We start from the raw sequence: 14,850 nt of genomic DNA, 5'->3' as shown, positions 1-14,850 counted from the left end.
AGTTTTGTTTCAGACAATATTAGTAATGGTATGTCAGACAATTTATACAAAAATATATGGATTACACATCTGGACATTTCTGAATGTATAATTGTTTAGAATTGCTGAAATGCTTGCGATGAAAAATTGACTACTTGATTGTGAATTTGTATGGTGCAGGAAGTAATCCCCAAAATACTTTTTACTTCAGAGAATGAAAGTACACACAAGCATTGCAAACAAATTGAAACATAAGAAACCTTCGACATAGTAGTTTACAGTTTGGTTGACCTTTCCCATGCACGAGTATCCACTTTGTGGTCACTTGTCACATTTCTGTAAGAAAATATGAAAGATCAGTATTACATGGAGGTACTGTACAGAACACAGGTATTACATGGAGATACCAGAATGCAGGTTGGTTAAGAGAAGGACTTATCCACTTATGCCTTTCATTAACAGATGTTACATGTTAATTTACATCTCATTTGCATTTTAGTCAAGATGCTTTTATCCAAAGCGACTTGCAATTTTGCGCCAGTGTTGGAGTTAAGTTCCTTGCTCAACGGTAGGCAATGATTGATGGAAAATGGGCCTGTCTCGAACCAGCAACCTTTCGTTTACCGGTCAGGTGCTCTAACCACTGGGTTACCTACCGCCCACACCACCCTCCATCTTGTCACAGATTCTGGCCTGCTCACCTCTGGCCTTCAGCCTCAGCAGTCGAGTCCGGCAGCTCTGTCCTCCTGGTCTCAGGAAGCAGGAAGATCAGAGCTCCCCCAGCCATTGAGAGGCTACTGTACACGATAGTGGGTATAGTCCAGTGGACTGCAACCAACAAATTGAGTAATGGGGACAGCATCCCAGCAAATCGGGTTGCTATGGAGCCCAAGCCTGTGGTGGTTTGTCTGAATTAAGAAAAGGCACATAAGAACCTGATAGGTAGCCTACTGTCCAATATCATTCAACATAGCATGTGTTTTACATTATATACATTGGCTGGTAGTCAAACTTGACAGACTTACCTGACAGATGTAGGAAACAGCTCCTGGATATAGATGTTGCATATTGATCCCGCCCAGTTCATGAAAAACCTCCCAGTAGTAGCAAGGCCAGTGATAGCGATGACATTGTCTGGAAATTTGTAAAATAACAGAGGGTGACTACCGTGTATGGGGGGAAGATCTATCTCAGACTTGTATCTATGCCAAGGTGCATTGAAGCTGTTTTGGCGCCTTTTGCTGCCATAGGACCTTACTAAAACACTAGATGGGGGGTTTTCCTTGAATTTGTCCCCCATCTGTATGTCTCAGAACCAGACAGTACCTTGTGGAACGGCAAGGGTAAGGATGCAAAGGAATGCACCAATCAGAAGAGTGGACATTAAAGATATCCTTCTCCCCAAGACTTCTAAGAGCCAGATGCAGAGTAAGTGAGCTGGTATCTCTGTCAGACCAAACATGAGCTGAGTCATGAAGATGTCTAAGCCAAAGTTCCCAACATTGAAGGAGAGGCAGTAGTAGGCAAGGTTTACTGAAAACCTGTATTCAATGAAAAAGACAAAAATAAAAATTAATGTAACTGATAAGTCTAACTTACACAGCATGTATTTTTCATAGAAGAAATGTCTTAGTCAGGCACATGTAAATGTAAGGAATCTTTCAGAATGATCTAGGGGTAACATTGAGTTGTCCTTATACCACATTCTCTTCACCATAGAGAGCCCCCTCTCCCCTGCACCATGTTCCATTGTGTAATAACCTACTGTATGCCACTTAACCATAAAACCATGCAATTACTATGTTGTTACTACAGGTATTACTATACAGTATAGTCATACAGTATTTAATGTTAAGGGTTACCTGTTATAGTATACTGTACTATACTTACCATGCGAAAGTAATTGTCAGGAAATACTTTCTGAGTACAGGGGATTGGATGAGGACGTGAATGCCTCCCTTCTGAACCATCTTTTTCTCAGTAATCTGTGAAGGAGATCACTCTGTTAGTCATTGTACTATTAGGTATCAGTGGGTTGAGAATCTTGGGACCATGGGATCTAAATGATCCACCCGTTCTCAAACTGCCAAATAGTGGCATACTGTACCTTACCTTCTCTAATAAACTTTTAGGAACGTTGCGTTTATTCATTGCTGCAACCCTGAGAATCAAATGTTTTGCCTCCTCTATTCTCCCCCTGTCCAATAACCATCTAGCCGACTCAGGAATAAACCTGTTTAAACAGTATAAACATAGTTATTAGTTACTGTATATTGCTGAACAATATTTTACTTCTTAAAGACAAAGCTGTAAAATGGCAATAATCATAATAATAATAATAATAATGTAAAAAAGGAATTTTGGGGTCATATGTGTGTTGTGACAATCAGTCCAGAGGGATACACACCATATATAAATGACGACCAGTGCCATTGGTGCAGCCATGACTAACTGTGCCAGTCTCCAGTCACGGATAGAGTAGATCATCCCAGCAAGGATACACTGTCCAAATGCAGCAAATATCTGGCCCACACAGGAGGCATAGGAACGCCTTGTGATCCCAACCCATTCTGTAGCTGCAAAAATAAATCATCTTAACAAAACACTTCTTCGCTCAAACTTCTTCATGTTTTAAGTGGTCCATATAATTTCATGATGTAATAGAATAATTCTACATACAGTAATTTCAGCCAGCTGACTGAACATTTGTAATTGACTGATATATTGTGCAAAATATAGATGTTCACAGTATAGAGTACCTAGAACAATACAGTTGACTCGAAATCCTCCATACCCAACCCCAACTATAAACTGGGATGCTAGATACAGATAGAAATTTGGACACAGCCCTGTTGTCACAGTGAAAATCAACATGAGCACTATGGGTATCTGAGTTGCTCGTTTACGACCAAATCTGGAAAAAAAGAAGAAAAAAAATAATATTAGTCTACTTAATAATATTAAATTTTAGAAATATAGCTGCAAGCGGCGATACAGTGGCTAAGACTTGGTGACAGGAGTCATGCGACTATCCCCGATAAGTGTACCAAATTTGGTTTTGATACATCTACTGTAAATGTTGCTGAGAATCTGAGATATGACCTCACTTCCTATTTGGTGGTTTCGCCGCAGATTTCGATTGCCTGTGACAGGCAAATATTTTCAAAAATCAAAAATCCATTTACAACTTTTCTGAGGCTTGGTCTGAAGATCATGTTTGCCAATTTTGGTGAAGATTGGAGAAGAATCCTAGGAGGAGTAGAGATTTAAATGTTTATCATATAATCCAATATGGCGGACAATCCAGTATGCCTATATATTTTAAATCCTCGAGAGAATAGTAGGGGGGGAAGAACACAGCCCTGTGGGGAGCCGGTGCTGGTGGACTTGGGGTCGGAAATGTTCTTCCTCAGCTTCACGCGCTGTGTCCTCTTGGACAGGTAGCAGGCCCGTGCTCCAGTGTGGCTGGAAGGATGGTGTTGAAGGCCGAGCTGAAGTCCACAAACAGAATCCTGACATAAGTCCCTGCAGTGTCCAGGTGCTGTAGGACGTAGTGAAGAGCCATGTTCACTGCGTTGTCCACGGACCTGTTGGCTCTGTAAGCAAACTGCAGAGGGTCCAGGACTGGGTCTGTGATGGACTTGAGCCAGGACGAGGTGCTCAAAGACCTTCATGACTACAGAGGTCAGGGCAACGGGTCTGTAGTCGTTTACATTTGTTTACATCATCAGATTACATCTGATGTTGGAGTTTCTCAGAGAAGCGTTGTTTGGCTTCCTGGACCGCCTTGCTGAATCTGTACTTGGCCTCTTTAAACTGGTCCTTGTCCCCACTCTTCTGTACTTCCTCTGAGCCTTAGTTTCCTGAGTTTGGATGTGAACCAGGGCTTGTTGTTGTTGTAGCTTATCCTGGAGCGGGCTGGAACGCACTGGCCCTCGCAGTAGCTGACGAATGACGTCACAGTGTCCGTGTGCATCTAGACTGTTTCCAGCCTCTGCGCCCGCCCAGTCAACGTAGCCCTCATCACAGCCTGCAATTACAGCCACGCGCTGGTCTTCCCCTTTGCCTCGCTGGTCCATGTCTTGAATGTCCTGACAACAGGTTTGTAGAGTTTCAGTTTCTGCCTGTAAGTAGATCAAGTGGACAATGTTGTGGTCCGAATGACCCAGCGAGAGACAGCGTGATACGTGTTGTTGATTGTCGTGTAGTAGGGATGCACGATATATCGGCAGTCATATCGCTATCGGCCGATGTTAGTCATTTTTTAATATATTGGTATCGGTCCGATGTGCAAAACAGGGCCGATGTGTACAACCGATAATTATTTCTGTCTAGCTGCTGTTGTGTGTTGTTGTTTTTGAGAGGAAACAATGCAGTAAATCTATGATTTATCAGCTTTCCAAATGTTTTGGAAATGGAGACAGTGTTTCCATGTGTTATTCAGTATGTATAACATTTGATCATAGAAACTTGTTTTTATACAGATCATATCGACATCGGTAAATCAATTATTTTGCTAATTGGCTTTCAATTGAGAGAAGTGCAAGGCTGCTCAGTCTATCCTGGACACTGATCTCAGGTAGTTCTTCACCAGTTTCAACTTGCTGAAAGCCCGTTCACCCCCAGACACATGCAGTGTGCAGAAAACTCTCAATCCAACACAGATTTCTCCCAAAATGCTCTGCTGCATCTTATCTCGAAGTTATAGTCTATTCCTGTGACCATCTGACTACCTTCAATCTAATTAGTTAATCTAGAATCTATCTAAATTGGCTAATCTAATTCTGATAGCTATCTTAAACCATTCTTTGAACTATGTTAGCTGTAGCTACAAGTGTTCATGTTGCTCACCTTTTCTCTGAAAGAAAGTTGTAAGCAGCTGTCTTCCCTCAATTTTCCTCCTTTCTCTTTCCTTATTTCTTTCTTTTTTTGCGACCATGATTTTGGTTTTTTGAAAGGCATGGTAACTGCTGCTGCAATAACACTCTGCACTTAGCTGCACGCAACGCGCGATCCTAGTGCATGTGTGAACCAGCGTCACTGAAGCAATAACTCATGAGGGTGTGGTATATGGCCAATCATATGCGGTCATAGCAATACATCCATGGGTCATAGGCGGTCATCAGAGGCACGAGGGCCGTCGACCAGCACAACCCGTGGTGTATTGGCCATATACCACAACCCTCGAGTAAGTAATTACTTTTATACAACGGTTACATCATCTGGAAAAATGTAGGCCTATTTTACTGAACTTAGCCAAGAAAGGTAGTTCATAAAACTATCACTTTGCTATGGAGTTTCAAAGCGACGAACAACGAGCCCTATAAGCACATAGGGCATTCAGGTAGGAAATGTCTATCAGAATGCCCTACTACCCATTATTTTGTGCTTAAACCATGGGTAGCACATCTTGCCGGAGAAGAATTGTCTATCAGAATGCCCTATGACCCATTATTGTGCATAAGTCATGGGTTGCGCATGTGGGGAAGAAATGTCGAAATGTCGTAACATTTCGTACCTGACAGGATAAAATGGGTCGTAGGACATTCTGATAGACATTACCTACCTGACAGGATGCACTACCCATGAATTAAACATAATATAATGGGTGGGAGGTCATCCTGAGAAGGTAGGCCAACTTTTCAGCACACCGGCTAGAGCATATAATAATATAGGTACAAGTACTAAAGATATAGACTACTTTAATTTTCCCAGTTAGGAAACTATTAATTGCAAACACCTAAACTTAAATGTCATGAATGTTGCGAATGCAATGTTTAAAAGTCACATGTCATGAATGTAATGTAAGGTCACAGATTTATAGAGAATGAGAAACAGAGGATGGAACCACTCGCTGAGCATCTAAACTATACTTACGATTCAGCCACGGGCCCAAACAAGAGTGACCCCAGTAGAATACCAGCCATGAACACTGTTTGCGCCAATCCCACGACATTAGCTTGGCCGCAGACAAGGTCAAACTGCAGGGGAAAAAATATATCATTTGAACATGAGCATGAAATGTCTATTGCAGTTTTAGATAATTATTTTTTAAATAACGTGTGTACACTCACATCAGTGACAATAGTGGCCTCATACAGAGTCCTGTCGTACACCCATCCACTCTGGCACTCTGTGGTATCATTCAGCCCATATTCCCTGATGGTGTGGATGTCCCAGTCCACCGGGGAAAACATCAGACACCTGCTGAAGCTTCCATCCTGCTCCCGGGGAACAGTCAGGTTAAGCTGCTCTTCTCTGGTCAGATTAGGACCAGCTCTGAGGATCCAGTCTGTGTTACAGTAACGGCTTGGGTCTGACTCTGTGAAAAGAAGGCTGGCAAGTTGGAAAGGTGTGATAAGATTGGGAAAGCACAGACCAAATAGAAAAAGCTTCTGGAACAATCCAAAGTCTCCAATGGTTCTCAGGATCTCTCCAAAATCAACCATGTTGATGCTGTCCTGGTGTTTCTTTGAAAGAGAATGAGCTGAGTCACAAAAGAACCTCAATGTTCTCAAGTTAATGTTTAACCACAAAACACCATAACATTTTAGTGAGGATGATTCTGATGACTGGATAGCATCTTGGTGCTGAACAATACTACAACAGGGTGCCCACGGGTGCTGGAAATCCTTGAAAATGCTTGAATTTCAATGTGGCGTTTCAAGGTTTGAAAAGTACTTGAAAGTACTGGAAACTCTTTGAAACTGTAGACCCTTGCCTTATAGTTCAGATCCTATCCCAACCCCAATCCTTATTCTAACCCCAACCCATACTAGGGACTGGAAGAAGGACACCAAAAATCAATCTGCTGATCTCCACTGCACAAGTAGAGTAGTGGTCAGAGCATTGGACTCCCAGTCGACTTGTAGATGTGTCTACAAGTGCCAAAATCAAGAAAGACACCAAAATCAACCCGCCTATCTCCCCTGCACAAGTAGAGTAGTGGTTAGTGAATTGGACTTGGACTCCCACCCGGGAGACTGGGGTTCAAGACCCAGTGGGGATGACTTTATGGGACTATACACCAAACCAAAACACCAAACATCCTTTCACTCCAACCTTTACCCCTTGACTTATAGGTCAGATCATGTCCCAACCCCAAGCCTTATTCTAACTCCAACCCACACTAGGGACTGGAAGAAGGACACCAAAACCAACCTGCTGATCTCCACTGCACAAGTAGAGTAGTGATGAGAGCATTGGACTCCCACCCGGTGACTGGGGCTCAAGACCCGGTGGGGATGACTTTATGTTATTATCAGTGTAACTGCTTTAGCCACTGACCGCTACCATTAATGTTATGGAAGCTGCTGCTAGTTGTTGTGAGCTCATGAGCGAACTGGCTATCCCGCTCTTATTGTGCTGGATTAGCATTGGAAGCATTGGAACTTATATGTCCAGGCGACAAGACCTATCTTAATTTATCAGACATTATTTCATGTCATTTCAATTCACAGCTATTTCAGTGGCATGACTAGCTTCCGTCCTACCAGTCCTGAACAGAAACCATGCACATAAGCCAGGCTGGGCCGTTAGGTGCTGGACAAACTTGAAACTGCACCTGGAAAATGCTTGAAAAGTCTTTCAATTTCACTTAGGAAAAGGTGTAAGAACCCTGATACAATAATTGTGAGAAAACCCTGTCGGATAGTGATGGATTACACAGAACACGTCACCAAAACCCCTTTGTAATGTTAACAAAGCTCCAAGCCAATCCTGTTCAAATTCATGCTTAGATGAACTAAATTATGTTCAAAGTCTAGGTATTGTTACCTACTGTACCTGTACTGTTCCAATGCAATATATTTAGCAGACTGTCTGGTGGCTCCTTATTGGTATCATAAAGCTTATCTCTTCCAGAATGACCATTATATAATGTTGCACATTAGTCTTTTTTTATAGGTTTCCTGAACCACAGTAATACTTTGTAATGGTTCCTCGCTAGAGCTTCAGATGTATAGAGACATAAACATGAAACATTTACATTTGATTCTCTTATTCTATCTCGTTATTTTGGATTATATCCTATCTCACCCGGAGATTGTGCACATTTCACAGCAAATATTATTATATGACACATCTCTTTAGGAAAAAAAATCTTTATTGACGTTCATGAACTCTTGTGAGGATGGTCTAACATTGGAACAACAATTCAAAAATGCTTTCCCGTGTATAATATAGAAGTTAACTTAATACAATGTCATAACCAAATGAACCTACTGACGCATGGTTTACAGTTTTGTTGATCTCTCACAGTGATAATGATGCACCACATGATCTTTTGCTGTCTTTTTGATCTTGGTTGTATTTCTGTTAGGGGAAAAAAACAAGTAAACGTTCTATCAATGCGAGGACTGATTATAAAATCAACAAACTCTTTGAACAGACAGTACTGTAACAATGGGGTTCACATTAATATTACATATTGTATTAAATCATTTATGAGGATAAAAGGGCCCTAACATCCCTACTATCATTATGCTCACCTCTGGCCTTCAGCTTCGTCAGTAGAGTCCGGCAGTTCTGTTCTCCTGGTCTCAGGAAGCAGGAAGACAAGAGCTCCAGAACCCAGTGAGAGGCTGCTGAAGACAATAGTGGGTATCGTCCAATGGTACATGACCAATAAGTTGAGCAGTGGAGACAACATCCCAGCAATTCTGATGACTATGCTCCCCAACCCAGTGGCTGTTTGCCTGAATGAAAGAAGACACTTGTTTCAATAAAGCAGGATTATTTAACAATGATCAATTAATAAAGCAGGAGTATTTAACAATGATCAATTAATAAAGCAGGGTTATTTGTCACCATCTTATCATCGTACACTCAGACTGCATACAAGACCCAGAGTACCTGACTGATGTCGGAAACAGCTCCTGGATGTAAACATTACACACTGAACCTGCCCAGGTCATAAAAAACCTTCCAGTAGTAGCTAGGGCAGTGATAGCTATGGCATTGTCTGGAAATCAAAAATGGAATAAAGTTAGACAATAGACTACAGTAAGTATGATCTGTGACAGGATCTAGTGCAGTGTCATCTGTGTATTGAAATGTCTGGTAAGTGCATGCAAAGGAATTGATTTCATTGGGTGTCAGAAACTTGTCTCCATTAACACATTATTACCCTGTGGTACAGCGAGGGTGAGGATGCAAACAAATCCACCAATCAGAAGAGTGGACATTAAAGATATTTTTCTCCCCAAGACTTCTAAGAGCCAGATGCAGAGTATGTGACCTGGTATCTCTGTCAGACCAAACATGAGCTGAGTCACGAAGATGTCTAAGCCAAAGTTCCCAACATTGAAGGAAAGGCTGAAGTAGGCAAGGTTTAACGAAAACCTGGATTCAATGAAAAAGACAAAGAAAAATATTTAATCTAATTTATCTGTCATGTAACTTCCACAGCATGTTTTTAATTAAATCATATCTATACATTGTCAAGACATGACTTTAAGACAAGAGAAAGTAAACATACCACGCAAACGACAAAAGTAGGAAGTTCCGTCTCAGAACAGGTGAACTAATCAAAGCTCTGATGCCTCCTTTCTGTGTAGTGTTCTTCTCAACAATCTGAAATAGAGAAATACTGTTGTTTTTTTTATGATACAGCAATCCTCAAGAATGCAAAACACAACACATACAGTGACTGGGGCGGCTGTAGCTCAGTTGGTAGAGCGGGTCGTTCAGTGATCGAAGGGTCAGTGGTTCGAATCCCAGCTCCAACTGTCCACATGTCGAAGTGTCCTTGAACAAGACACCTAACCCCAAATTGCTCCCAATGAGCATGTTAGCACCTTGCATGGCAGCTACCGCCATTGGTGTGTGAATGTGTGTGTGAATGGGTGATGAGAGGCCATTGTAAAGCGCTTTGAGTGCCTCTAAGGTGGAAAAGCGCTATATAAGTGCAGTCCATTTACCATTTGCCATTTACCACATAGTCCATTAGACATCCGCAGTATTGTGTGTTAATTAGTTAGCCAGGCCAGGTCCTGCGTGGCTGGCTTGTTTCTGTTCAGGACTGGTAGGACGGAAGCTAGTCATGCCACTGAAATAACTGAATTGAAATTACATGAAATTATGTCTGATAAAGTAAGTAAGGTCTTGTCGCCTGGACACATCAGTTCCAATGCTAATCCTGCACAATAAGAGCGAGATAGCCAGTTAGCTCATGAGCTCACAAGAACTAGCAGCCGCTTTCATAACATTAATGGTAGCGGTCAGTGGCTAAAGCAGTTACACTGATGATTACTGTAAAGTTAGCTATTTTGCTGCAATTGGTTCAACTTCTGGACCAAGTAATGGATAAACCCAGCTAACACAAGGCTAGCGGACCTACAGCGGGTCCCCAATGGATGCTCCACCACCATTCCACCGGTAGTTAATTGTCTATATCCTAGGCCCATTGGCTGTGGGTTCCGTGGCGTGGTGGCGAGAGTCCGCCCCCTCGCATCAGAGCGGTTCGGGTGTAGTGCAGTTACTTCCGGGCAATCTCCATACACCCACTGGTGAAAACCCTGTGTCTCTAGCCCGCTCAGGGGCTGAGTTGTGGAGTTCATGGCATGGATAGTGGCATAGGCGATTTTACCCTCTGAGAGAAGGGGGGGCAACATTTTGACGTGAAAAAAAAAAAAAAACCTGTTCTGCCGTCCCGTCTCTAGTTTAAGTAATAAATACACTTTTAAAATTAATGATGATCTAACACAAACTGGTACAAACCACAATTATGTATTTAATAATTGTGTTAATTAGTAAAAAAAAGAAAAGAAAAAAAAGGTTGTTTTTTTGTTGTTGTTGTTTTTTTAAGAATCTGAGCAGAGTTGGGCTGTCCAATCAGGGGGGGCACTTGCCCCCCCTGCCCCCCCTATAAAATCGCCAATGGATAGTGGCGTGGTGGCGAGACTCCGCCTGCTTGGGTCAGAGCTGATTGAGCGCAGTACAGTGACCTCTGGGCAATCTCCTTGCACCCATTGGTGAAGACCGTGGGTCTCTAGCCCACTCAGGGGCTGAGTTGTGGGATCCTTGGCGTGGATAGTGGTGTGATGGCGAGACTCTGCCCCCTCGGGTCAGAGCTGGTCGGGGACAGTGTACCTCTCTCTGGGCCACCCACCTGCCCCGACCAGTGAAGACCCTGTGTCTCTAGCCCACTCGAGGGCTGAGTTGTGGGGTCTGTGGCGTGGATAGTGGTGTGGTGGCAAGACTCCGCCCCCTCGTGTCATATTGGGTTGGGGGCAGTGGAGCGCTCTCCGGGCTACCCACCTGCCCCCACCAGTGAAGACCGTGTTTCTTTAGCCCTTTCAGGGGCTGATTTGTGGGGTCCGTGGCGTGGACAGTGGTGTGATGGCGAGACTCCGCCCCCTCGGGTCAGAGCTGGTCGTGGACAGTGTACCTCTCTCTGGGCCACCTACCTGCCTTCACCGGTGAAGACTGTGTGTCTCTAGCCCTTTCAGGGGCTGATTTGTGGGGTCCGTGGCGTGGACAGTGGTGTGGTGGCAAGACTCCACCCCCTCGCGTCATATTGGGTCAGGGGCTGTGGACCCCTCTATAAACCCTTTATACACATTATTTGACCTTTCAATTCTCTTCACTTACATAAACAGACAGTGAGTGTGTGGTCTCTGAAATAATAAAGAAATATAATGTATAACTAACAGAAATGCTAACTCAAATACTCATTGAATTGCTGAAACTGAACAAGGAACAGTCTATCTAAGCCTGTTACTGCCCACTGAACAAGGAACATCGTCTATCTAAGCCTGATGCTGCCCTCCTGTGGCCAAAAACGGTACATGCTCTTGTGGTAGCAACATAGAACTGCAGGTTCTGGGACCACTGCCTCTTGTGGTAGCAACATAGGACTGCAGGTCAACAACGGCACAAAGGCACTGACGACTACTGGGCATTTGCTATTCTAGCTGCGCGGCTGGCCAGCCACGCACAAAAATAAAAACATTTATGTTTCTTTACCTTTTCAAGTAAAGTGTCTGGAACTTTGCGTTTATTGATGGCTGCTGCTGTGAGTATCAACTGTTTGGCTTCTTCTGTCCTCCCCCTGTCCAGTAGCCACCTGGCTGACTCAGGGATCAACCTGATGATAGATGACAAGAAGACACAACCGTTGGGCATATTTGGATTAACTGACAATTCATCAACAATGTTATTATAATTGAGATATCTGGTGAAGCACGATTAGAAAAGCACATACCATATATAAAGAAGGACCAGGGCCACTGGTGCAGCCATGACAAACTGTGCCAGTCTCCAGTCACGGATGGAATAGATCATACCAGCAAGGATACACTGTCCAAATGCACTGAATAGCTGAGCCAAGCATGATGCATATGATCGCCTTGTCATTCCAACCCATTCAGTTGCTTCAAAAACAAACATGTGTAGTTAGAGGCAAAGAACAAAGGGATAAAGGGTAGAAGAGAGAGAGATAGAGAGAGAGAGAATCACAGGACAGTGAAAGCCCCAAAGCGTTTTGTACTGTTGCAGTGTTTGTTTTTGTCTTGACTTTTTTTTTTGCTACTCTTTCTACTCTAAGGCCCAAATCCACAAAGAATGGATTGCTCCGGCTAATAGCTCGATATTTTGCACAGAAATTGCAACAGAAATCTGCTCCAGTTTAGCACGATATCCACAAAAGATGTTGCTCTAATGATATGCCCGGGCAAACACACCTACAAATTTGTCAACTGTGTGCAATTTGCGCCCATGATTGCAATTAGCCATGTACACTGTACGAGTTCTTGCGCAGGCCTGGCATGACGGTGCCTTCGTCTGGCTACAATAACTGCTGCCACGATCCCTGGAGATCCCAGGCATGTCAGCCCCTATATGTGTTGCACTTAGCACCAGTTGAATGCAATTTGTTCTTGTATATAGATACAAGATATAGTCGGATCTTTCCCCAGTGTTTCAAGCTTTTCTCCATATTTCAGGACACACAGGATTGGCTCATAATGAAAACGACAGACCGCACTTTGCATAAGATATCAGTTCTGTTTGTTTCTGTGCATCACAGCTGGCTGAACTTATTTTTTAATCCCCCTCTATATAGATTTCTCCCTTAATATTGTCCAATATCAATTCAATAACATTCAAACCTCACAAGTTCTGAGGAGGAGAGACAGGAGGAGAGAGTTCGCGCTGACTGCTCCAGTTAATACCAGCTTTTCAAAAGCGGTATTTGCACCTTTCTAACCACGAGTGGCAGTTAGCTCATGGTCTTTGTGGATCAGACGCAAGGCTTATTTGGGGCAATTTTTTCACAGAAGTACCTAATTTATATACATTATATTGTCTTTTATATTGTCTTTGAAATCGAGAGTTTAACATGTTTTTGAATGATTTTTCAAGATGCCCATCCACACCCATTGTATGACCAAAACGGTGGTAGAGCAATTATCAACTTTCTCGAAAATGCTAGCTTTGTCAATGTTTTGATCTGAACCATTGTATATGATTATAAGTAACCTTAAAACAGGGCTAAACATACATTTTCCCTTTACTACTCCTTTAATGTGTTCATGAAACTTTCATCATAAAATGAATCAGTGTTATTGTGTTAACCAGCTGACAGAGGAATCACTGACTGACTTACAGTATGTATTCTCTTACAGTATGTGAGAGTAATTGTTTCAGTAATAACAGAGAGAGAGGTGTGTTCCCATACAGTGCAGTCAGTACATTGGATAGTGTGCATAGTGGAAAGTTGTGTACCTAACACGATGCAGTTGACTCGATATCCTCCATAAGAGATACCTACAACAAACTGGGATGCTAGGTACAGATAGAAATTGGGAGATATCCCAGTTGTTGCCGTGAAAATGAACATGACCACCATGGGTATCTGGCTGGCTCGTTTGCGACCAAATCTGAAAGAGAAACTGGAATTAGATCAGAGCAGTAAAACAGTTTGAATCTGTGCGATTCCATCAGGAAAACATCTTTATTGTGTTTTTAAATTTGTCTTTAGAAAGACATTGCGCCCAAGGCCTACTGTAGGACAGAAATAAACAGACCTCAGTCTTTTAAGCTTACTTACGATTCAGCAAAAGGTCCAAACAAGAGAGAACCAACTACAACACCAGCCATGAACATTGTTTGTGCAATTACAGCTACATTCGCCTTGCCACAGACAAGATCAAACTGCCAACGTAAGACAACATATTAGGGAATGTAAAACACAAATGTACAAAATGTAGACAGACAAAACTGTATATTCAGTCAGTCATACTTACATCAGTGACTATAGTGGCCTCATACAGAGTCCTGTCGTACACCCATCCACTCTGGCACTCTGTGGTATCATTCAGCCCATATTCCCTGATGGTGTGGATGTCCCAGTCCACCGGGGAAAACATCAGACACCTGCTGAGGCTTCCATCCTGCTCCCGGGGAACAGTCAGGTTAAGCTGCTCTTCTCTGGTCAGATTAGGACCAGCTCTGAGGATCCAGTCTGTGTTACAGTAACGGCTTGGGTCTGACTCGATGAAAAGAAGGCTGGCAAGGTGGAAAGGCAAAATGAGATTAGGGAGACTGAGTCCGAGGAGAACCAGCTTCTGGAACAATCCAAAGTCTCCTATGGTTCTCAGGATTTCTCCAAAATCAGCCATGTTGATGCTGTCCTGGTGTTTCTCTGCTGAATCTCCCCCCGCGCCACACACAGTTACGTGTCCAGAAGGCACCTTTAAACAGGAAAAATCAATGTTTAACCAAATTCACACTGTACCTTACATGTACCTGGGATGAGTCAGCTTTGTTCAAGATGTACAGTATTTTTAAAAAGCATGATGCACATGTTCAGTGGAACATCAATATTCTGCATAGTCATTCCATAGCATCAGTACCAGTTCATACTTTCTG

At 42.9% G+C, this 14,850-nt stretch overlaps 1 protein-coding gene across 1 annotated transcript; it reads right to left on the bottom strand.

The window, feature by feature from the left end:
- Nucleotides 1-676: 676 nt before the first annotated feature.
- Nucleotides 677-14,600, bottom strand: LOC311325487 (solute carrier family 22 member 13-like; the record flags this gene model as incomplete). Its single annotated transcript, XM_084458201.1, has 18 exons — nucleotides 677-887; nucleotides 1,005-1,113; nucleotides 1,306-1,520; nucleotides 1,870-1,964; nucleotides 2,092-2,212; nucleotides 2,387-2,555; nucleotides 2,739-2,893; nucleotides 5,857-5,960; nucleotides 6,054-6,466; nucleotides 8,476-8,675; nucleotides 8,833-8,941; nucleotides 9,107-9,321; nucleotides 9,458-9,552; nucleotides 11,947-12,067; nucleotides 12,185-12,353; nucleotides 13,705-13,859; nucleotides 14,030-14,133; nucleotides 14,226-14,600. 18 exons carry the CDS (start codon nucleotides 14,598-14,600, stop codon nucleotides 677-679), a joined length of 3,135 nt encoding a protein of 1,044 aa, XP_084314327.1.
- Between the last annotated feature and the right edge of the window lie 250 nt (nucleotides 14,601-14,850).

The sequence above is a fragment of the Borostomias antarcticus genome (assembly GCF_949987555.1).
Source record: "Borostomias antarcticus genome assembly, chromosome: 24".
In the NCBI taxonomy this organism is placed as follows: domain Eukaryota; kingdom Metazoa; phylum Chordata; class Actinopteri; order Stomiiformes; family Stomiidae; genus Borostomias; species Borostomias antarcticus.
This window is presented reverse-complemented; position numbering and strand designations above follow the sequence as displayed.